At 41.3% G+C, this 23,563-nt stretch overlaps 1 protein-coding gene across 2 annotated transcripts in view; it reads right to left on the minus strand.

Moving 5' to 3' along the window:
• gnal (guanine nucleotide binding protein (G protein), alpha activating activity polypeptide, olfactory type) overlaps window positions 1-20,197 on the minus strand; it is a 65,381-nt gene extending 45,184 nt beyond the window's left edge. Inside the window, exons 1-4 of one of the 2 annotated variants that reach the window (XM_035756408.2) lie at window positions 19,360-20,197; window positions 3,811-3,883; window positions 2,586-2,640; window positions 2,316-2,435 (exon numbers count right to left, since the gene is read on the minus strand). In XM_035756408.2, coding sequence (XP_035612301.1) covers window positions 2,316-2,435; window positions 2,586-2,640; window positions 3,811-3,883; window positions 19,360-19,801 — 690 coding nt within the window. In that variant the 5' untranslated portion in view covers window positions 19,802-20,197. Of the gene's footprint in view, window positions 1-2,315; window positions 2,436-2,585; window positions 2,641-3,810; window positions 3,884-4,113; window positions 4,619-19,359 lie in introns of those variants that run through there. The other variant, XM_035756415.2, reaches the window with a different exon arrangement.
• Between the last annotated feature and the right edge of the window lie 3,366 nt (window positions 20,198-23,563).

Raw genomic sequence — 23,563 nt, forward strand, 5'->3', positions numbered from 1 at the left:
CAGCCAAAACATCTACTGTTTCTACTGTCCATGTTTTGACAGATTAGTATAGAGTATGTATCTCCACTAGTATAAATACACAGACGGACGGACCGACACCTCCAACAACTGGGCAACATGAGAGAATAGGACTGAAATGGCGTTCTAAACAGCTTTAGTTTGAACGCCAAAGCAAAAGCACACGGTTGAAATATCCGATCCAACTCAACTCTGACTTGAACAACGTGGACATGTTTGAAACACAATGCAATAAACTTTATGTACCCCCTCTTCTTACAATGTCCCGTTATAAAAACAAATAGAAAACACTAAACAGAGGAAACGTAAGCTCTTAACAAATATCCTCATCTTGGGGTCAAATAAACTTTTGAAAGTCCCATATTTCAAGTTTGTCGGCCAATCACAACCAGTGCTTATCATTAGCAAGCCAATGTCAAATTCACAACGGCCTTCATCAGGGCTCGTACAGTACACAGTTAAAAGCATTAGATAACTCAGCATCAACACAACCTGGAGCAGAACCACACTCTCGTCATCCGTTTCATGTCGTCTGCAACGTCTCAGAACTAACACAGGGAATCTAAAACACTAAAAGAAACTACTGTTTGGATTCTTTCGTAACACCTCGGCAGCAACAGACCAAGGCTTTGTCTGCCTTGACCCAGTGAACGCAGAGAAGGCATCAGACAATTCCTTGTGAGGAAGAAGGGACGCTTTAATTTAAATGTCTAACGATGCGCTCCCCCAAACTCACCCCTCCTCCAAAAAAGGCAAATTAGGTTACTAAAAGCTTTTTCTAGGAAGCAGACTCATCATGTAACAGTTGATTAGTATTTATCTAGTCCAACAGATGTGCCCAGATTGCACACTGGGCCAGCCTCCCCTTACTCACTGTCTGAAAAAACAAGATTACTGATTGGAGCAAACTTTTGAACAGGTCCTATTTTGTGGACATTCCAATGGGAGGACGTAACAACAAATATCACAGCCAATAGTAACTCTCTTGTTCTAGTTCAATCATGTCATGTTACCCGTTGTTATTTATTCCAAGCCTTTCCAGAAATGAGAATAACCACAAAATAACATTTACTTATAGCAGATGCTCTTATCCAGAGCGACATTTTTTTAATGAAAGCAATAGTGAACAGTTTGAATGAAAAGCTTTAAAGATAAGGATAAGCTCAAGGTCATGTGACATGATCAAACAAAACCCCTGGGCCCTACGTTATAGGGTATATACTGTGTATAAGGCGGCAGGTAGCCTTGTGGTTAAGACTATTGGACCAGTAACTGATAGGTTGCTGGTTTAAATCCCAGAGCTGACAAGGTGATTTTTACCCCCTCCATGTGCCCTTGAGTAATGTACATAACCCCTCATCGCTCTGGATAACAGCATCTTCTAAAATTACACATTTCTAAAATATCATATATTTCCAGGGAGTCAAATACAGGTCTATCTATTTTCTTGGGTACTCATTCAAAGTACTGTTGAGTTCATACAACAATTCAATTCATAGCTGGGAGATATCATTGAAAGCAAACACCAGGAGTGATGTCATCTATTTGCCCACATCAGGCCCTTTCATTCAAATCCAAAGTAAAGAAAACATCCAAGGTATCCACCGTAGCCTACTACTGGGCATTTGCAGAACCTGTTGCAGAGCTCAGGTAGTCATACATATTACACAATTTAGTAAAGCATTTACAACTTTTTTTTTAATGATTAAGCCCTGCAATGGTTCATACATTTATAAATGACCAAATCATGTAGCTTATGGCTCAGAAGTTTGTGGTTTTGACTGGAATCTGATCCTTTGTGAGTAGGATCTGAACACTTCTCTGAACAAACTTGAATAACTCGCTTCTCGTTGTTTCCTCAAGGAAGTAATTGCAAATAGCGCTGTGGTTGATTGTCTGAAGCAAATGACTCCTCCCCATTGGCAAAAATGTCCATCCACCAGGCCTACTAAACTAGTCTGATTACAGCGTTAAAAAAGGACACTAGTGAATGTGGCTAATTTAGATGACTGCTCTTGGAGTATAGGCCTACATAACCACTTTTTCATGGTGACCGTATATTTGGCATCAGCATTTAGACTCCACATTGAACAACTTGACTATAAATAAACTTGGAAAACGTTTGTATTAGAGTGTCCACTGACACAATCAGTTGGATAGTCTATCAATAGCAGGCCTGATCAATGCCTTAAAGTTGCTTCTCAGGGCATAACTAACAGGCTGTAGAGTGACAAAGACAGAAATCAGCTTCAAAGACTATAAAGCATTAATGACAGTGTTTGGTCAGTCGCCCTTACCTCTGTGTAGTCGAAGTCCGAGAGAGGTGCTATACTTTTGATGTAGTCAATTCTGGACTCGTTCGATGGGTTGCCTATTGGAACTGGGGGTATTAACGTGCTCATCGCCGAAACTACCGTCTAAAAAGCAGATAAAAACAAAAACATTAGACATTAAGCTGGATAAATGTGGGATAAGCCAGTCTAATTAGTAAAATGGGATTGCAGGAAACAACCTCATAGGGTGTGACCATATTCTATCATACAAATCTCAGCACATCATCAACTTACCACAATGGCATCCTTCACATTTTTCCGAATATCCAGGACTTTCTGTTTCTTTTCTCTGGATGGGGAAACAACATATACAAATGGGTCTGTTAAACATGAATTAAATACCTCAAAAATGATAATTGCATTGATTAAATGAATCTTTATGCTGCCCCACAGAAAGGAAAGGTTCTCATATCACCACTAATGCAAACCATCATAGGCCTAATAGCCTATTTAGTAATACTCACTATTTGTAAATTAACAGTAAGGATGTATTGTGCTAAAATGTTATTTGAAAGTTTACTTTTTAAGCTATTACATTAGGCAAGCCTATGCTACAACAATATTCAACGAGACGAGTCTCATTTAGAACTAAAGATGGACAGAAATTAAGCATAGCCTATATTTACTTGGTCCATTTCCTCAAATAATATCAAATGTATTATTAAAGATATAAATATTGAGGACAGTTTAGGATTGGGTATCATTCATTCATTAATTTTCTAAAAAACGTATTCAGTACACTACAGTCTATACAGAAGCATATATTTCAGTGCACTATGTAACCAAATCAAACTACAATGTAACCAAGTATAGATTGAATATAGTAGGATATCATAAACCATAGAAAGATCCCACTGGGCACACACTGGTTGAATCAACATTGTTCCCACGTCATTTCAATTAAATTACGTTGAGCCAACGTGGAATAAACCTTGAATTGACGCCTGTGCCCAGTGGGATACATTGACACATACATATAAAGATACATCGTTTTAGCACCGTTTTAAAATACCACTGCACACATTACTGTCGCAGAACAGATTTTTTTTAAACACATGAATTCAGTTGAGATTTTGTTTGTTCGGTCCACGTTATAATGCAATAGCAAATGTAAATACAGCGTAACATGTATCCGTCAGTGTTTTGACACACATCATCTCGACCACAAGTAGGCCTAAATCTTCTACTATGTCGTCTTTATCACTGTGACAGCTATTTGAAATCAGTTGGACATAGCAGGCTTGTTGCCATGCTGTTGTTAAACCATTGGGCCCGATGGACACTGCAGTGCTACAGAGCAAAGAAACGTCTACCCAACCCTCGGTCCTTTTCTTATCCTACATCAAACAAATCAAAATGACAACAAGAAAATATATTTTAATACTCAACACTATCAAAATAGAACAGGAATACGTCCAATTTTGCACGTAAATAATTTAATGAAATAACGGGTACTTACTCCGCATTAAAGCCATTGACGTGCAGAATCCGCATCTGCTTGACAATCGTACTTTTCCCAGACTCTCCGGCCCCTTCGAAATAAAACACAGATGAAGCATAAGGAAATGGAGCCATCGCTAAAATATAAGAATGTACTTGGGTGCCGCATATGCTGGTGTTTAAAATCCATGCCAATTGTACAATCCATCTGACGATTCAGTCAGCGCTCGCCTGCGAGACCTGTCAACATATGTGGGCTGGGGGCGAATCTGAAAACATACATGATACCTATCCGTTATCATATCCACCTTCTGGACCTTACCCAATAAAAGCAGTCGATGTGTGGCTTTATATGCTTGTCTTTCCTTTTGTAATTGTTTCTCGATTTTTTTATTCGCTTCTCTTTGTGCCTTTTCATCGATGCGTTGATCTTCAGTCTTGCTGTTGCCCAAACACCCCATCTTCCGCTGAGCTCTTCTCGTAAAAAGAAAGTATAAAATAACAGCTAATGCAATTCCTACTTTCAATATAAAAGGAGAAGAAATAGGGCGAAAAATCCGTGCGCCACTTCTCCGTCGCTCAGAAAAAAATCTTCCCCGTTACAATTTCGTTTTAACCCCTTGTCAAACCCAACCCAGTGGATTCAGTCGATTCTAATAAATATGTGCATCATAAATAGAACAAAAAGATACATTGACTTCATAAATATGCAAAGAGTGGAGCGGGGCTGAATCTGGAAGCCAGCCAACTGCTCTTCTCTCTCGCTCCTGCTTCCCACTCTCTATTTTTCCGGTCTAAAATTCTGTTTGTGTTTCGGTCCCTTTAACTCAGCACTGCCTCTCTCTGTAGCACCAGGAAGTCACACTGCACCGAAAGAGAAACACCTCACAGAGCGCGCGCCACCTTACCACTGTTTGAATACCCAGTTTAAAACAACATTTCTTAATTTCACATGTACAACAAACAAAAAGATAAACGCAGCCTATCTAATAAAATGTGCGCCGAAAAGTTTCGTTTCAATATGCTGTTCAGTGTAAAATAATTGGTGAATAATATAGTACAATTGTTTCCAAAAACGGGTATATGTTTGATCCAGACAAACACTTTAATCACGTTTCCTACACAAATCATTTCCCAATCCACATTGCGCGCGTAAATCATTTCACAGGTGCTTGCAAACACCGGTAAATGGAGGTTAACCAGAGAGCGCGACCGTAGACAATCAGGGCCGCGCACCAGCGTATAATCACACAAACCATATGGATCATATTACAAAACCAAATAATAACACTGTTAAACTTGATACAAAAGATAATGAAACAAGTAGTTTGCTGCTATTCAAATTTCTCCTGAAGTAGCCTATTAACTTGACATAGGCCTACTCTATAGCCTAGTAGGTTCTCTTTCATCTGTAGCAATACAAAATGACACACTACAATAATAAACTCAGCAAAAAAATAAAACGTCCTCTCACTGTCAACTACTTTTATTTTCAGCAAACTTAACATGTGTAAATATGAACATAAGGTTCAACAACTGAGACATGAACTGAACAAGTTCCACAGACATGTGACAAACAGAAATTGAATCATGTGTCTCTGAACAAGGGGTGTCCAAATCAAAAGTAACAGTCAGTATCTGGTGTGGCCACCAGCTGCATTAAGTACTGCAGTGCATCTCCTCCTCATGGACTGCACCAGATTTGCCTGTTCTTGTTGTGAGATGTTACCCCACTCTTCCACCAAGGCACCTGCAAGTTCCCGGACATTTCTGGGGGGAATTGCCCTAGCCCTCACTCTCAGAACCAGCAGGTCCCAGACGTGCTCAATGGGATTGAGATCCGTGCCCTTCACTGGCCCTGGCAGAACACTGACATTCCTGTCTTGCAGGAAATCACACACAGAACGAGCAGTCTGGCTGGTGGCATTGTCATGCTGGAGGGTCATGTCAGGATGAGCCTACAAGAAGGGTACCACATGAGGGAAGTGGATGTCTTCCCTGTAACGCACAGGGTTGAGATTACCTGCAATGACAACAATGATGCTGTGACACACCGCCCCAGACCATGACGGACCCTCCACCTCCAAATCGATCCCGCTCCAGAGTACAGGCCTCTGTGTAACACTCACTCCTTCGACGATAAACACAAATCTGACCATCACCCCTGGTGAGACAAAACCACGACTCGTCAGTGAAGAGCACTTTTTGCCAGTCCTGTGGTCCAGTGCCGGTGGGTTTGTGCCCCTAGGCGACGTTGTTGCCGGTGATGTCTGGTGAGGACCTGCCTTACAACAGGCCTACAAGCCCTCAGTCCAGCCTCTCTCGGCCTATCGCGGACAGTCTGAGCACTGATGGAGGGATTGTGCGTTCCTGGTGTAACTCGGGCAGTTGTTGTTGCCATCCTGTACCTGTCCCGCAGGTGTGATGTTCGGATGTACCGATCCTGTGAAGATGTTGTTACCCATGGTCTGCCACTGCGAGGACGATAAGCTGTTCGTAATGTCTCCATGTAGCGCTGTCTTAGGTGTCTCACAATACGGACATTGCAATTTATTGCCCTGGCCACATCTGCAGTCTTCATGCCTCCTTGCATCATGCCTAAGGCACGTTCACGCAGATGAACATGGATCCTGGGCATCTTTCTTTTGGTGTTTTTCAGAGTCAGTAGAAAGGCCTCTTTAGTGTCCTAAGTGTTCATAACTGTGACCTTAATTGCATACCGTCTGTAAGCTGTTAGTGTCTTAATGACCGTTCCACATGTGCATGTTCATTAATTGTTTATGGTTCATTGAACAAGCATGGGAAACAGTGTTTAAAACATTTACAATGAAGATCTGTGAAGTTATTTGGATTTTTACAAATTATCTTTGAAAGACAGGGTCCTAAAAAAGGGACGTTTCTTCTTTTGCTGAGTTTAGTAGAGAATCCAAAGGTGTGAATATAACATCACCTCAAGCTTTGAGAAAAAAAAGTCACAATGCAAATGCAATGGAATATATGCAAACGAGTTCATGTGTTTGCATATCAGCATCCATGTTCTAGCAGCACAGCTGGGCAGTGCTCCCATCAACAGTGGAGAGTATATCCATGTAGTGAGTGAGAGCCAAAGACAATCTCCCAATATGATAGGATGGAGGTGGTGTCTGGGTCATTTTAAGGTTAGTGTGGATGAACATGCCCCGACAACCAATAAAAGCCATCCTCAAAGTAAAGCATTGTTGGGCAAATGAATCATTAATGAAGTCCTTTCAAACCCCAATAAGATGTAGTCAACTAATTCAAAGATGACAGATACAATGACTAAAGTAGTACTTTGTGATCTAAATTAAGTGAGGTAGATGATTCCCGGGACCACCCATACGTAGAATGTATGCACACATGACTGTAAGTCGCTTTGGATAAAAGCGTCTGCTAAATGGCATATATTATTATTATTATTAGATGTGTTTGACCATTTCAGTGGCAAACCAGACTCGGAAGGACTAGAATTAATTGCATCAATTGAACGATTGATTGATTTCAAAACATTTAAAAAATAAATCAGACATATCAAAACATGGATTATATCAAAAGTAGTGTGAGGCAAACTGGCAACTGAGGGGCCATATGTGATGGTTATCTGTCGTGATGTGTCACTGTTTAGAACATTAGCAGCCTCCAGAACAATGGAAAGATTTTCCAGTACAAAAAAAATATGAAAACAAGATGCAAATGTGATGTTATAGGTCGAGTTGGCCAGTGTGTGGCTCCTCTGGATGCAAATTTAGCCCGCGGAGCTTACTAACTGTTAATGTTGTGTGTTGGTTGCGAGTGTTGGCTCTACCTACATCTAGCCTCGTTCAAACCATCCTGATCTCATGAGCTTACGCTCTGTTACAGAATGTAAACTCACAAGATCAGGATGGTTCGTACGAGGCTAACCTACCGCTCTACTATTCAGAAATGAGTAATTTACTGTATGTCTCCCTACAATGTCATGGGGAGTTAAGACAATCTTTGCTTTCACTTGTTTTGGTTTTTGTCACCTGTTTGCATCGCTCCCAGTCACAACTATGTGAACTACAGAGCCAAAGTTCTTTCCCTGTTTGGCACAAGGAGTTAAGTAACAAACATATTTTTAAAGTCACTAGAAATGATCACCATCATCTTATCTAATTCTCTCTATAGTGTCAACGTAGAGCAGCCCATTGACTATCGTTTTACATTGCCTTTTGTCTCCCTCTTGTGGTTTAGATTGATACTATAAACTTCAGTGCGTGTGTGTGCGTGCGTGCTTGATGACAATATGCATGTACAACAAAGGAATGGTCAAGAATACATGCATGCTTTACTAGAAAGCTATGACTGTATGACTTTCACCCTTCCTCCTTGTACCCGGTTGCCTGAATAAAAATAGCTTGTGTATGATAAGTTACTATATAGCTCAGGTCATACCTTAGGCTGGAAAACTGGTATTCTAGTTTCTCTTTCCAGTGAGTACACAGAGAAGGTTAGAGATTAAGAGGATACCTGGAATGGTAGCTATCTTTCTAAAAGCTCTCCGTAGTCATAACATGGCATTCCCAAAGGCCCAGTGCAGGGTCATGTTCATTAGGCACTAAATGGAATAAAACGGCTTGACAAGGGGAGGGACTACCTGGACTTGTCCAATAACAAACAGTAATTTTTGTTTTCGTTTTTCAAAAGGCTTTGCTGTGGTGTGCCCTACTGAACATGACCGAGGAGATCTGCAGGTTAGTATTGACCAGATAAACTTGCAAATTGCAAAAGCAACTGCTTTCGGTCAACTGAGTTGAGAGTGCATCTAAGACAATCATTCCTTTTTTATAGTAGGGCAGTCTGTCAGCAGTCTGGTGGCCAAATGAGTGAATTTGGGATATTACTGTCCTTTGTCACACATTCCTGGCGCGTGATCTTTTGATTTGTTTTGGTTCGGGCTGAACTTTCAACCCCGCTGGACAGCCCCGGGCTAGTTTCCGTAGGACGTGGGGCCCGATTTAGAAAGCGAGAGTAAAAAAAAAAACAGGATGCACATTTTCTCCCCAGAGAACGGGAGGTGTAAGAGAGGTCTGATGAGGTCAAGATGAGGTCATAGCTGCTGGTTGGTGGGTTGGATGGTAGGTTCACCACCACTGTCTGTCTGACAAGAGTGGCACAGGACTGAGAAAGTGAAACCATTTCCAGGGAAGACATAACTTTACAAAAACATCCACCCAGAATTAAGTCACCTTAACTTGAACCCTTCATAGGAAGGGCTACATATCACTGACATAGTAATTATGTAACGGATGTCATAAATATATCTGTCTGCTGGATTGCTGTCAGCTTGCAAACAGAACTAATCCCAAGGTTTAATGATAGCCAACTTGCTTACCTCGGTGCTATTTTATGTCACGAGTAAAGTCAGTTGACATAAGCACCCCTTACAGAACAACACATGAATTTCACGTGAACACATGTGGAGTGTTCCAAAAACACACTTTCATGTGATCACAATGTGACGACATGTAAAGCAAAATGTGATAACATGAAGCTACATGTATAAACATGTGAATTGTTCTAAATAAAAATGTGAAAACATGTTTTTCTGTAAGGGACAGCTATATGTAACCCTTTTGACTTAGATTTCCACTTAAGTGTAACCAGCAGACGTTTCAATATATAGACAGAGAATAACATTTAACTGTGTGCATGTCTGTCAGCCTTGATAATTAGGCTAAATAGCTGACTAAATGATCTTAGAACATTTTTGGATCCCAGGTCATTTCTACTGGTCTAGTGACTGAGGGTGAAAACTGATTAGGGACGTTGACGTCAAAGAACATTAAAGGACGTTAGAAGAAGTCAGCAGTGAGGAGGAGGCTTTTGTCCCAATGACCAGACCGGCAGTACATGCCGATAAAAATGTAAATAAAATGACAGTGCTATTTTTCCTATGACCAAACAAACAGAGAAGGCATGAACAATAGATAAAACCGTTTGGAGACATATTTTGCCTTTTCACATGGCAAGTTCTTAGCTCAGAACTATCCTTAATGAATATTGCAATTAAGTGACGCCGGGAAACACGGAACTGATTAGCTAGCCGAGCCCTGACAATGTGGTGTTGTTAAGAGCTCCTAATTGTTGATTACTTTATCACTTAGAAGGTTGAATGTATATGACTTTAATGTTACTTTTTCAAAAGATGGCTGCTATATCCATTCAGGTAAATCACAGCTACTTGAGGGGATAGGATCTTTCCCAACTGATCTCCGAACATTTGCATATTTGGATGGAACCTGAACCTTCTTGAGAGCATCTCTGTTCCATATCTTGAAATTCCGTAACCCAGATTCCATCTGGGCTAAAAATAGCCCCCCCAGAGAGCGTCTCTCTATGCAGCTCTGATATGGAATGATAAGAGCCAACCTGCCCCTTAGCGTGCAGAAAAACACATGCATGCAAATAGACATGTTACACTGCAGACAGACGTGTTATATTAGAGACAGACGTGTTACCCTGTACACATACGTGTTACACAGCACACATACGTGTTACACAGCACAGAGACGTGTTACACAGCACAGAGACGTGTTACACAGCACAGAGACGTGTTACACTGCACAGAGACGTGTTACACTGCACAGAGACGTGTTACACTGCACAGAGACGTGTTACACTGCACAGAGACGTGTTACACTGCACAGAGACGTGTTACACTAGAGACAGACGTGTTACCCTGTACACATATGTGTTACACAGCACAGAGACGTGTTACACTGCAGACAGAGACGTGTTACACTGCAGACAGAGAAGTGTTACACTGCAGACCGACACGTGTTACACTGCAGACAAATGTGTTACAAAGCACACAGACGTGTTACACTGCAGACAAACTTGTTACAAAGCACACAGACGTGTTACCCTGTACACATACGTGTTACACTGCACAAAGATGTGTTACACTGCACAGACATGTTAAACTGCACTCAGACGCATTTACTCTTCCCTTTGTTGCCTCACAAACATCTTCCCCCACACACACACCACACTTGAACTCAAACTCCATATTAATAACGAAGGAAAATGTATTGTATGAATGATCAATGAACATGCACTATGGCGCTCTGAGGCCAAGCCTTTCCTCTCAATCTCTTATCATTGGCCATTGGTCATCCCAGATATGAAAGATTACAATAGCTGAAAACGTGGCAGCTATGTTCAGGTCATGAGACTGAGAAAGCAAGGTGGGGAAGGGTTTATGGGATGGGCCGGCAGCAAAAATAGCACAGACTTTGGACTATTCCCACTTGAGTTTATATATGGCATCATGACACAAGAATGGACCCCACTCTCAATAAACACAATATCATAAGAATGACACGTGCATTACAAAATGAGAGTTTGGAGTTCTTAGTCAAGGAAAGAATAGGGCTAATCGTAATAATTCCAGACCTTATTTGGTTATAGACAGACCTGCATGCCAGCAGTAAAGTATGCTAGCAGTAGCAAGGTAAAGTAGCAATATTTGTAAAACTTTGATACATAGCTGCCAGGACAAGTGTACTGTATGCAGTGAAGGGTACATATGTTGGATCTTAATTTGAGCCAGTTTGCTACAGCAGGAAAATAATCCTGCAGCAACGGGAATTGTAAATTATTATGTGGATTATAATTCATGGACATTTTTGTAGGGTTTGATAAATGTTTCACTATGGCAAAATCAAGTCTGACATTTAAAAGTGGAAATGACTAACTTTAGAAGGATTTTTAAACCTCTAATACACTACAAGTTTGCATTTCCTGCAATCTCAGCAACAAAATAGTGATCAAATTAAGATCCTACATCTGTAATGCCTAAATACACAATCATAGAGTTTTTCAGAGTAGTAGAATGGGGACAGGGCGATGTGTGCGTGTGAGAGAAAGACAGAGAGAGAGAGTGGGAGATAATGTGTAACATACACTAACAGTTAATGTCACTTACCCACATAGGATAAAATTGCTAGCTGTTCAAATAAAGGATAAAATGAAGTGTTAAACATTTCAGTCAGTTTTCCTAGAGGCTGCAATTGTGGCCTTGTTCCCCCACCTGAAAGAACATGTGGGGTGAGAAATTGGGTTAGATGCACACAGGCAACCCAGAGATATGAGTACCAACAGGTCTCATGTATGTACCATTTTCTAACTATTACGAGACAAACCACAAATCTGATATTTTCTTTTCACAACAGTTCCAGCAATATGGTGGATGAGTAACCAGGCTAGCGCAGTACAACTCTGTTTGGGTTAGCTCAGTAGTGTGGAAAGGGTCATGTATCCAGAGCAACTAACAGCAGTGAGTGGATACATTTAAATTTGTAATGGTCCCCCATGGGAATCGAACCCACAACCTTGGTGTTGCAAGTGCCATGCTCTGCCATTTGAGCCACACAAGAACTCCGACCACTCTCAACGTTAAATTCCATATGCCAACGTCCTGACACCCATGGTTGCTAGGCGCCAGTCATATAAACCCAGCTGAAGTTGTCAACTTCCTTCGACTTCCATTCTGCATAAAAAGCAGAGGAATGGTGTCATTTCTAGTGTCCTTATAGTCTCAGCAATAAAATGCTACAGCCTGCACTGTATAACAAAATGAACTACTATATATATATTTAAAAAATTAAACACACACGCATTCGGAAAGTACTCACCCCTTGACTTTTTCCACATTTTGTTACGTTACAGCCTGTCTAAAATGTATTAACAATGTTTTTTTCCTCATCAATCGAAACACAATACCTCATAATGACAAAGCAAAAAAAGGTTTAGACATTTTTGCAAATGTATTAAAAAAAATTAAAAACTGAAATATTACATTTACATAAGCATTCAGACCCTTTGCGCAGTACTTTGTTGAAGCATCTTTGGCAGCGATTACAGCCTCGAGTCTTGTTGGGTATGATACAAGCTTGGCACACCTGTATTTGGGGAGTTTCTCCCATTCTTCTCTGCAGATCCTCTCAAGCTCTGTCAGGTTGGATGGGGAGCGTCGCTGCACAGGTATTTTCACATCTCTCCAGAGATGTTTGATTGGGTTCAAGTCCGGGCTCTGGCTGGGTCATTCAAGGACATTCAGAGACTTGTCCCGAAGCCACTCCTGCATTGTCTTGGCTGTGTGCTTAGGGTCATTGTCCTATTGGAAGGTGAACATTCACTCCAGTCTGAGGTCCTGATTGCTCTGGAGCAGGTTTTCATCAAGGATCTCTCTGTACTTTACTCTGTTCATCTTTCCCTCGATCCTGACGAGTCTCTCAGTCCCTGCCGCTGAAAAACAACCCAACAACACAATGATGTCACCACTATGCTTCATTATAGGGATGGTCTGAGGTTTCCTTCAGACGTGACACTTGGCATTCAGGCCAAAGATTTCAATCTTGGTTTCATCAAACCAGAGAATCTTGTTTCTCATGATCTGAGTCTTTAGGTGCCTTTTGGCAAACTCCAACCGGGCTGTCATGTGCCTTTTACTGAGGAGTGGCTTCCATCTGGCCATGCTACCATAAAGGCCTGATTGGTGGAGTGCTCCAGAGATGGGAGAAACTTCTAGAAGGACAACCATCTCTCCATTAGGAACTCTAGAGCTCTGTCAGAGTGACCATCAGGTTCTTGGTCACCTAACTGACCAAGGATCTTCTCCCCCGATAGCACAGTTTGGCCGGGCGACCAGCTCTAGAAAGAGTCTTGGTGGTTCCAAACTGCTTACATTTAAGAATTATGGATGCCATTGTGTTCTTGGGGACCTTCATTGCTGCAAAAAAATGTTGCTACCCTTCCCCAGATCTGTGCCACAACACAATCATGTCTCGGAGCTCTACGGACAATTCCGGTTTTTGCTCTGACATGCACTGTCAAATGTGGGACCTTATATAGACAGCTGCGTGCCTTTCCAAATCATGTCCAATGAATTGCATTTACCACAGCTGGACTCCAATCAAGTTGTAGAAACATCTCAAGGATGCACCGGAGCTCAATTTTGAGTCTCATAGCAAAGGGTCTGAATACTTATGTAAATAAGGTGTTTGTTTATTTTCAATAAATCTGGAAACATTTCTAAAAACCTGTTTTCGCTTTGTCATTATGGGGTATTGTGTGTAGACTGGTGTGTCCCAAAAATGTTTTAATACATTTTTTTTTATTTAACTAGGCAAGTCAGTTAAGAACAAATTCTTATTTTCAATGATAGCCTAGGAACAGTGGGTTAACTGCCTGTTCAGGGGCAGAACAACAGATTTGTACCTTGTCAGCTGGGGGATTTGAACTTGCAACCTAAGTTACTAGTCCATCGCTCTAACCACTAGGCTACCCTGCCTCTGTTAGGCTGTAAAATGTGGAAAAATGTGATTGATTGATTGATTTCAGAACAGAAACTATACCATGAATTCCAAGGAACTGTCGTGTGGAAAAAGTCTCTCCACCAATCAGGCCTTTACTTTCCTGTATAATATATACCGTATATAATAATATAAACTATTTAGCAGATGCCAATTCTTATTTTCAATGACAGCCTAGGAACAGTGCCTGCCTGTTCAGGGGCAGAATGACAGAGTTGTATCTTGTCACCTCGGGGATTTGAACTTGCAACCTTTCGGTTACTAGTTCAACACTCTAACCCCTGCCACCCCAAATTAAACCCACAACCCTGGCATAACAAGCACCATGCACTGCCAACTAAGCTTCAGATATATAGTATCATGGTATAGGTCATTTCTCAATAGCCCATGTGAGTTTATTAGTCAGCAATGTATTTTCTGATGTTCACTGCCAGCTCTCAATTAATTTTTTATTCAAAAACAGTAAATACAGATTGCTACCCTAATTTAAAATCCAGACTCCATCTGAGGTCATAAGGGGAACTGACTGACTGACCGATTGCCATGTTCCAGGACACTAGCAGGTCACATGCACTAGCCTACTGCTATGGCTAGTTAAGCAGCTCTTGATGTGTGCTTCTTGGTCTTTGATAAGCTAGTTCTTGGAATGCTGAGATACTACCACTGTGACGGTTACACATAGCCTGGTCCCAGATCTGTTACCGCAGTCTTGCAACAGCTATATGATAATTGTCCCGCTAAGGCAAGACATCACAAACCGATCTGGGGCCAGGCTAGGTATCCTACGGGCTGTCATTATGACATGGTTAGACCTCATGTTATATCAGAGGTTTCATGATGAATTGGGATGTGAGGTAGGCTATAACTGTCACTAACAAATGACTAGTGACTGCATATTGCCATTGGTGTGCTTCACGCCTGTGATCCACAACTTCAGGATAGCATGTAGTGCTTTCAGAAAGTATTCATACCCGTTGACTTATTCCACATTTTGTTGTGTTCAGCCTGAATTCAAAATGGTTAACATTTTTGTTTTTCTAATCCAGCTACACACACACACAATACCCCATAATGACAAAGTGAAAGCTGATTTTTAGAAATTTTAGCACATTTATTGAAAATGAAATACAGAAATACAGGTGCATCCAATTTCCTTTGATCATCCTTGAGAAGTCGCTACAACTTGATTGGAATCAACCTGTGGCTAATTCAATTCTTTGGACACAATTTAGAAAGAAACACACCTGTCTACATAAGGTTCATCTGCATTGCCAGCTGTTTGGCGTTTAAGGCTGGGTTTCTGTACAGCACTTTGTGACATCGGCTGATGTAAAAAGAAAAAAGGGCTTTATAAATACATTTGATTGATTGATTGATTTCAGAACAGAAACTATACCATGAAGTCCAAGGACCTGTCTGTAGATCTCTGAGATAGAACTGTGATGAGGCATATACACTGACAGTAAAAACATAAGGAGCACCTTCCTAATATTGAGTTGTACCTCCTTTTGCCCTCAGCACAGCCTCAATTCGTCAGGGCATGGACTCTACAAGGTGTCGAAGGCGTTCCACAGAGATGCTGGTCCATGTTGACACCGATTCTTCCCACAGTTGTGCGAAGTTGGCTGGTAGTGGATCTCTACTCCCAATTGCTCGTTCCATGTCATCTCATAGACGCTCAATTAGACTGAGACCTGGTTACTGGAAAGGCCACTGCAGTAAGCGGAATTTACTGTCATGTTCGTGGAACCATTCCTGGACAATCCTTGTCTTGTGGCACGGGGCATTATTCTGCTGAAATAAATATATTTGCAAATGGATACTGTCATGATGGGATGCAACTGATTGGTAATGATGTTCAGATATACTGTGGCACTCAAACGTTGCTCCAATTTGAACACACCATCACAAGCCTTCAATGTTGACACGCTGCATGATGGATGCATGTACTCATGTGGTTTTCTCCCATCAGCGTGAAACAGCAGGAACCAGGATTCACCAGACCAGGCAATGTTTTTCCAATTCTCCAGTGTCCAGAGTTTTCAATCATTAGCCCACTATAACCACAGTTTATTGTATTTTTCTGCAAGAAGTGGAACTCTTAGTCATTGGCTGCCATACCCCATTTGTGTCAAGGCACGACGGGTTGTGCATTCTTTTATGGGTCTTTGGGCATCAATGGTATACTGGAGTGTCAGTTGACTAACTGTAGCCGTCTGTTGCTTTGCACAATTCGTGTCAGCCTCCTTTGTCATCTTTCATCAATTACCTGTTTTTGTCTACTGATCTGTTGTTTGCTGGACATCCTTTGGGTGGTGGACAATTCTTGATACACATGGGAAACTGTTGAGCATGAAAACCCAGCAGTGTTGCAGTTCTTGACACACTCAAACCAGTGTGCCGGCACCTACTACCGGCACCTACTACCATAACCCGTTCAAAGGCACTTAAATATTTTGTCTGGCCCATTCGCCCTCAATGGAATACATACACAATCCATGTCTCAGTTGTCTCAAGGCTTAAAAATCCTTATTTAACCTGTCTCTTCCCTGTCATCTACACTGATTTAACAGGTGACATCAATAAGGGATCATAGCTTTCACCTGGATTCACCTGGTCAGTCTGTCATGGAAGAACAGGTGTACTTAATGTTTTGTACACTCAGTGTATCTGGGAAAGGGTATAAACCAATCTCTAGAATGCTGAAAGTTTCCAAGAGAACAGTCTCCATCATTGGTAAATGGAAATAATATGGAACTGCCCAGACTCTGGCCTTCCGATCAAACTGAGCAATTGGGCAAGAAGAACCTTGGTCATGGAGGTAACCAAGAACCCAATGACCTCTCTGGCAAAACTACAGAGTTCCTTGGCTGAGATGGGAGAATCTACCAGAAGGACAACAGTTTCTATAGCACTAAACCAATCTGAACTTCACGGGACAGTGGCCAAACGGAAGCCACTCCTAAGAAAAAGGCACGAGAGCACACCTAGAGTTGGCAAAAAGGCACGTGAAAGATTTTGAGATCAGACCACATCATCTTTTGCCTTATGATGAGACAAAAATGTTGCCCCTTTGCATGAATGCAAAGCATTGTCTGGAGAAAACCAGACACAGCTCATCACCTGTCTACACCATCCGTACCGTGAAGCATGGTGGTGGCAGCATCATGCTATGGAGATACTTTTCAGTGGCAGGGACTGGGAGACTGGTAAAGATAGAAGAAACAATGAATGGCGCAAATCCTTGATGGGAACAAACAACCTTAAACGGGGGTGAAGATTTACATTCAAACAGGACAATGACCCCAAGCATAGAGTCAAATCAATGCTGGAATGGCTTCAGAACAAGAATGTGAAAGTCCTTGAGTGGCCCAGCCAAAGCCCAGACTTGAATCCCATTGAAAATCTGTAGAAAGACTTGAAGATTGCTGTTCACAACTGCTCCCCATCTAACTTAACAGAGCTTGAGAAAATCTCCAAGGAAGAATAAGAGAAAATCCCCAAATCCAGACATGCAAAGCTGATAGACATACCCAAGATGACTCAAAGCTGTAATCGATGCCAAAGGACCTTCTACAAAGTATTGCCATTAGATATCTGTATTTATTTTTCAATACATTTGCAAAAATGTCTAAAAACATGTTTTAACTTTGTCATTATGAGGCACTATGTGTAGATGGGTGAGAGAAAACAATATATTTAATCAATTTTGAATTCAGGCTGTAACACAACAAAATGTGGAATACATATGTTAGCATACATGCATTAGCCTACGGTAGAATTTCCTTTAGTAACTGGAAATATAATTTGAAGGTTTGGGGTGAAGTGTCCCTTTAAAATCTTCTGTGTGTCTTGTACGGCATTGTGCTATAATGATTAACCCATCGCTTATCTGTTGTCCTATAGTCCAAGTGCATTTTCAAGGACATTTTGCACGTATAATGCTTCAACCTGGAATGAGAACCAGTAGCCTACTTAATATTCTGTTATCAATGCATTACTGTCCATACTCCTGTGACTGTATTAATCACTGGTAGGCTATATTGTCAGGCCTAATGAAAAATGTCCATTCATTAATGCAAATATATATGAAATATTACAGCTGAATTAATTGGTAGAGGAGAACTAGACCATAGGCCTCAGGGACCATCATGACGTGTGTTGGAGGTATGCCGTGCATTAGCCCTCTACTGCACATCATCGCACTCAGGCAACAGAAAACCATTTTTCCCCCTCACCCGCCCACCATATTTAAAAAATCCTATACATGACAATATGTGATGACATGTCTGTAAACAATCCAATGAGGTGCAGAAGTTGGTATGATGTATCGATTTGGGCAGGAACCTTCTTTCAGGGAAAGCAGAGTGATGTTAGTGCATGGTGTGAGTGAAGGGTACAACACATTTCATTATTTTACATGTTTAAATAGAGAAGTACACATGTTCTATTGTCAAGTTGTGTAGTAACCTCTAAAGAAGCATATTTGATAGGTTTTGAACACACACACACACACATACATATATATATATTTTCGGAGCAACATTGTGCAGTTAGGCTACATTTCAGGGAAATATCATGCTCGATGAAATACCATTTGAAAGCAATTTGATGTAAAATTATGGGCTTGGTCAATGTTTTTGCCAACATATCCACTGACATTCACAGGCAGTGGACACGGGGACATTATATAGTTGATAGGACCCTAATCAAGCAGTTAGGAGGCTCATATCCTCTGATAGTAAGAACAGTGAGCTTGACTACAGTGGCAGCAAGGAAGAATGGGCCCCAGAATCAGGATTGAGAGGAAGTGAAATACTAGTTTATGCCCAATTTGAATTTATATATTAAAATATCAAGATGTTCTTTGTTTTTTAGGGGGGTAAAGTATTTTATTACTTTTGATACATCAAATTAAAGTAGGATGGAATATTTATTTTCCCAGAAAAAAAAAATGTGCGCAGTAGCGGGTTATTTACACTGTCCGTTAATTTTCACAGCGTGGGAATACAAGGTTGAGGGGTTCTGGGACCTGGTGGACATAGCCTATTCCATTTAATGTATTTATTTTGATAAAGCTAGTGTATAGATTAAATAAGTTAGCCTATAGCCTATTCATGACCTGACATACATCTCATTGGTTTGTAGAAGGATAACATAGCCTGGGCTAATCAATGTATTAGCCCCAGCCATCTATCTCACACACCTACCGAGTAAAAGCAGACGATGCGTCTGCTCGTATTCCCGTTTCTGCTCCTTCAGAGTTCGGTCAATATGTTTACTGACTTTCTTCGCCTGTTTTTTGACCTCCTTCTCCTCCGATAACTTTTTGTCCAAGGTTTTCTGTTTCTGTTTGCTGAGCTTCTTCTGCAGCAAATGTTGCCGCTGGCTGCGGTCAGCTCCAACATTGTCCCCATTCTGTATGGGCACGCCTTTAGTCGTGTCCCCTCTACCGGCATCTCGTGTATTCGGCTTGCCTTTGCTCGGGCCCCCGCTGCGACACCAACAACCACGGAGCAGTGTCATGTCATTATATGCCTCTGTATCCTCGTGGTCAAGGTCCTTGGAGCGTAACGATACAGAGCAGTCCGCAGGTTTCTCGGTGTCACTGGATTCGTCAAGACTAAGACGCAGGCTGTAGCACAGTCCCATTGTGGGGTTTGTTCCGTTAGTAAAATGGAAGGGAAATGTTCTTAGTAAAATGGAAGGGAAATGTTCAAGTGAAAAGCGCAAAATTCCTCGAGAGATGGTAGGCCTACCTGCTCGCCTATACTCATTGTGGCATTTCCCCTGTCCTGGGATGCTTGTTGAATTCAAACTGCAGAGGTGATCTAATCACGGTCCTGGACTTGTCACCATGTGAGCCATTTTGCATTTTGTCCCGTCTGTCAATGCCAGCCTGTAGTTGGTGGATAACCTGATTGTGACAGTGGCCACCGCTGGTCCACCTTACCGTAAATAAATCTAAAGTACAACCCCAAAAATACGCAAGGTAGTGTGCGCCCAGGACTGGCTCTCGAATTATAATACTCACTCTCTAGGGGCGCCAGTAGTATGTGCATCCCCCTCATTGTGTGAGGCGTCAGCGTTAAATTCACTACTGGTGTAGTCATGGACTTTAACTATTCGTGTGCCAGGACAAAGTAAAAGCTCAGTTGTTAGAATTTGTTTTCAAATTCTCTCCTACAATAGCCTAACCTAAATATGTTGGTAACACTTTATCAAGAGATATGATTTATTACTTGTTATTTGTATGAGCCCATATGATCTTATTATATACCGAAATAGGTCATGTATAATAAAACCGAATATACACACTTTACTGCATATTTTTCTATGGAAATATATAATTCTGCTGTCACAATACCCAACCACACACATATTTCAGGATAAAGTGAAGGGTGCCTTGCTCAAGGGCACAATGGCAGTGATTGGTAGGCTATCTTGGATGAGGGTCCTACCATCAGCTCTCTGGTTGCTGGTTTAGTTTCCATTTGTACCTTGCCCAAAGATAGAAATATGAAAATAGATGTTATTTAACACATTATGAGGTGATATTTAAGACATTATGGGGATCATGCATGCTTATGACAAGTCTTACAATGCAGATAACAGCATCCCAATGCATTATACAGGTAAGCTTAAAGTAAAATGTTACCAGAAATCTAAAATTGCACTTCTCACTACATGTATGAGTGTAGATTCCTGTGTGGGTCTACACCATTCCTACTGACCAAAGGTTCCAGTTCAGCACAGGCTGTCAGCCTTGAATGGTGATCTCAACATTTATTGGGCAGTTCACCAATAAAGCCTATTTGATACCACAGGGCTGAAGTAGACTGTACAATGCAGGGGTAATAAAACATTGTGTCAGCACCAAATACTGATAGGTGTTGATTGCCTGAATTGTCTGTGAACTTTCCCCAAAGGAGATATCCAGAATGTTCTGTCTACAGGTGCAGGATCTTAATCTGATCACACTTTTGTTGCTGAGAATTTTCCTGCACCTAAAGTAGCCTACAATTTTGGCCAGCTATTGACTTAACCACCAATAAAGCAATATTATGGACTAAATATTAAAATCCTGTTGCTGCAGGATTATTTTGCTGTGGCAATATAGGTCAAATTATGATACCACATATGTACTACCTTGACTTTTTACAGTGTGAGCAACTAGTTGTGTAATGCAGGGCAGTAGACTCTTGAACAGATAAGAAGAGCAACTTGGAGCCAAAGAGATTGGTATTGCCTGGTAGAGGTGTGACACCTACAGCTCTGAGAATAGATGTTCTACTCAGTCGGTCTGTGGATTAATGGGGAAAGTATACTGCCTCTACCTCACAGTCCAACCAAGGTGTATGAATTGAAGAATAAACTGAATGTTCCAAAAATGTGACAATTTAAATATAAAGTCCTTCTTTATTAACTTAAAAAACATTTTGGTATTAAAGCCTTCATCGGGGTGATTGATCTCTTTGGATATGCAATTTAAGCACTAATGCACCAATGCATTTTCCTCATAAGACCATACATTTATCGGGGGTGTTTTATAAGACTATGATGATATCATATTACTAAGAAAAATAAACGTCATCTTTCTAGATATCTTGAGTTACTTGAGAAAGAATAATCATCTGAGTCCATGGGGCCATCACACACATTTTGTTGTGTTACAGCATGAATACAAAAAGGAGGAAATGTAGATTTGTCACTGGCCTACACACAATAAGTCATCATGTTAAAGCGGAATTATGTTTTTCACATTTTTTTACAAATGAATTAAAAATTAAAAACCAAAATGTCTTGAGTAAATAAATATTCAACCCCTTTGTTATGGTAAGCATAACTAAGTTCAGGAGTAAAATTATTCTGAAGAAGTCACAGCTGCATGGACTCACTCTGTGTGCAATAAGAGTGTTTAGCACAATTGTTTAATGACTGCCTCATCTTTATACCCCACACATATAATTATCTGTAAGGTCCCTCAGTCAAGCAGTGAATTTCAAACACAGATTCAACCACAAAGACCAGGGAGGTTTTCCCTTGCCTCGCATAGAAGGGCACACAAAAAAGCAGACATTGAATATCCCTTTGAGCACAACAAAATTTGGAATAAGTCAATGGGTATGAATACCTCCTGAAGGCACTGTAGCTTTCTTATCGAAACAGTTCCATGACTAGACAGTATACAGTCCTGTTGATTGGTAACCATAACTCATATCTTGGAAAATAAACTATGTTGTGTGGATGGGCCAGTGCAGTGCAGAGAGTGAGGTGTGTCACAGTACAAAGGTCATAAAGGGATTCCCATGGAATGGCTATTCTGTATCTGTGGTGAGGCCATCACAGGCGCATGCTCTAAAACGATACATTGTTGTCACCTTGTGGAGAAATGTTGTACATGCAAGCCTCGTTTCTACATGTCAAGGCACACTTCTTCTTGTAAGCAACACATTGAACGCAACGGAGGAGAATAATTGTCCAAAGTAAATAAAAATGAATTACTCATGAGGGTTTACATTAGCCTGGGTCCCAGTCTGTTTCTGCTCTCCTGCCAACTCAAATAAAATAAAAATGTATTTGTCACATGAAATGCTTACTTGGGGGCCCTTTTCAACAATGCAGAGAACAATCATGGAAAAATAATAAAACCTAATAATAAATACACAATGAGTAATGATTGGATGCCAAGCAGATGCCATACCATGCGGTGATGCACCCAGCCAAAATATTCTCAATGGTGCAGCTATCTGAGGGCACATGCCAAATCTTTTCAGCCTCTTGAGGGGAAATATGCCATGTCATGCCCTCTTCGCAAATATGTTGGTGTGTGTGGACCATGATAGATCCTAAGTGATGTAGACACCAAGGTACTTGAAGCTCTCGACAAGCTCCACTATAGCCCCATCAATGTGAATGGAGACATTCTCGGCCCTCAGTTTCCTGTAATTCACGATCGGCTGCTAATCTTGTTGTCGTTGCGTGAAAGGTTTTTGTCCTGGCACCACACTGCCTACCACCGCTGTGCTGTCAACAAACTTAATGATGGTGTTGGAGTCATGCGCTGCCATGCAGTCGTGGGTCAACAGGGAGTACAGGGGGCACGCACCCCTGAGAGGCCCCATGTTTAGGGTCAGCGTGGCGGATGTGTTGTTGCCTACCCATACCACTTGAGAGCGGCCCATCATGAAGTCCAGGATCCAGTTGCAGAGGGAGGCATTCAGTCCCAGGGGCCTTAGCTTAGTGATTAGCTTGGAGGGCACTGTGTTGTTGAATGCTGAGCTGTAGTCAATTAACATGTTTGGCTTGACAATGACAGCGGAGTAGACAAAAGCACAAACGGACCAGGGACCAGGCTAAGTAGACCGACAACTGTGTTTCATTCCAAACACATCACTTCCAATGCATGTGACT

Source organism: Oncorhynchus keta, chromosome 4, assembly GCF_023373465.1.
Source record: "Oncorhynchus keta strain PuntledgeMale-10-30-2019 chromosome 4, Oket_V2, whole genome shotgun sequence".
Lineage (NCBI taxonomy): Eukaryota > Metazoa > Chordata > Actinopteri > Salmoniformes > Salmonidae > Oncorhynchus > Oncorhynchus keta.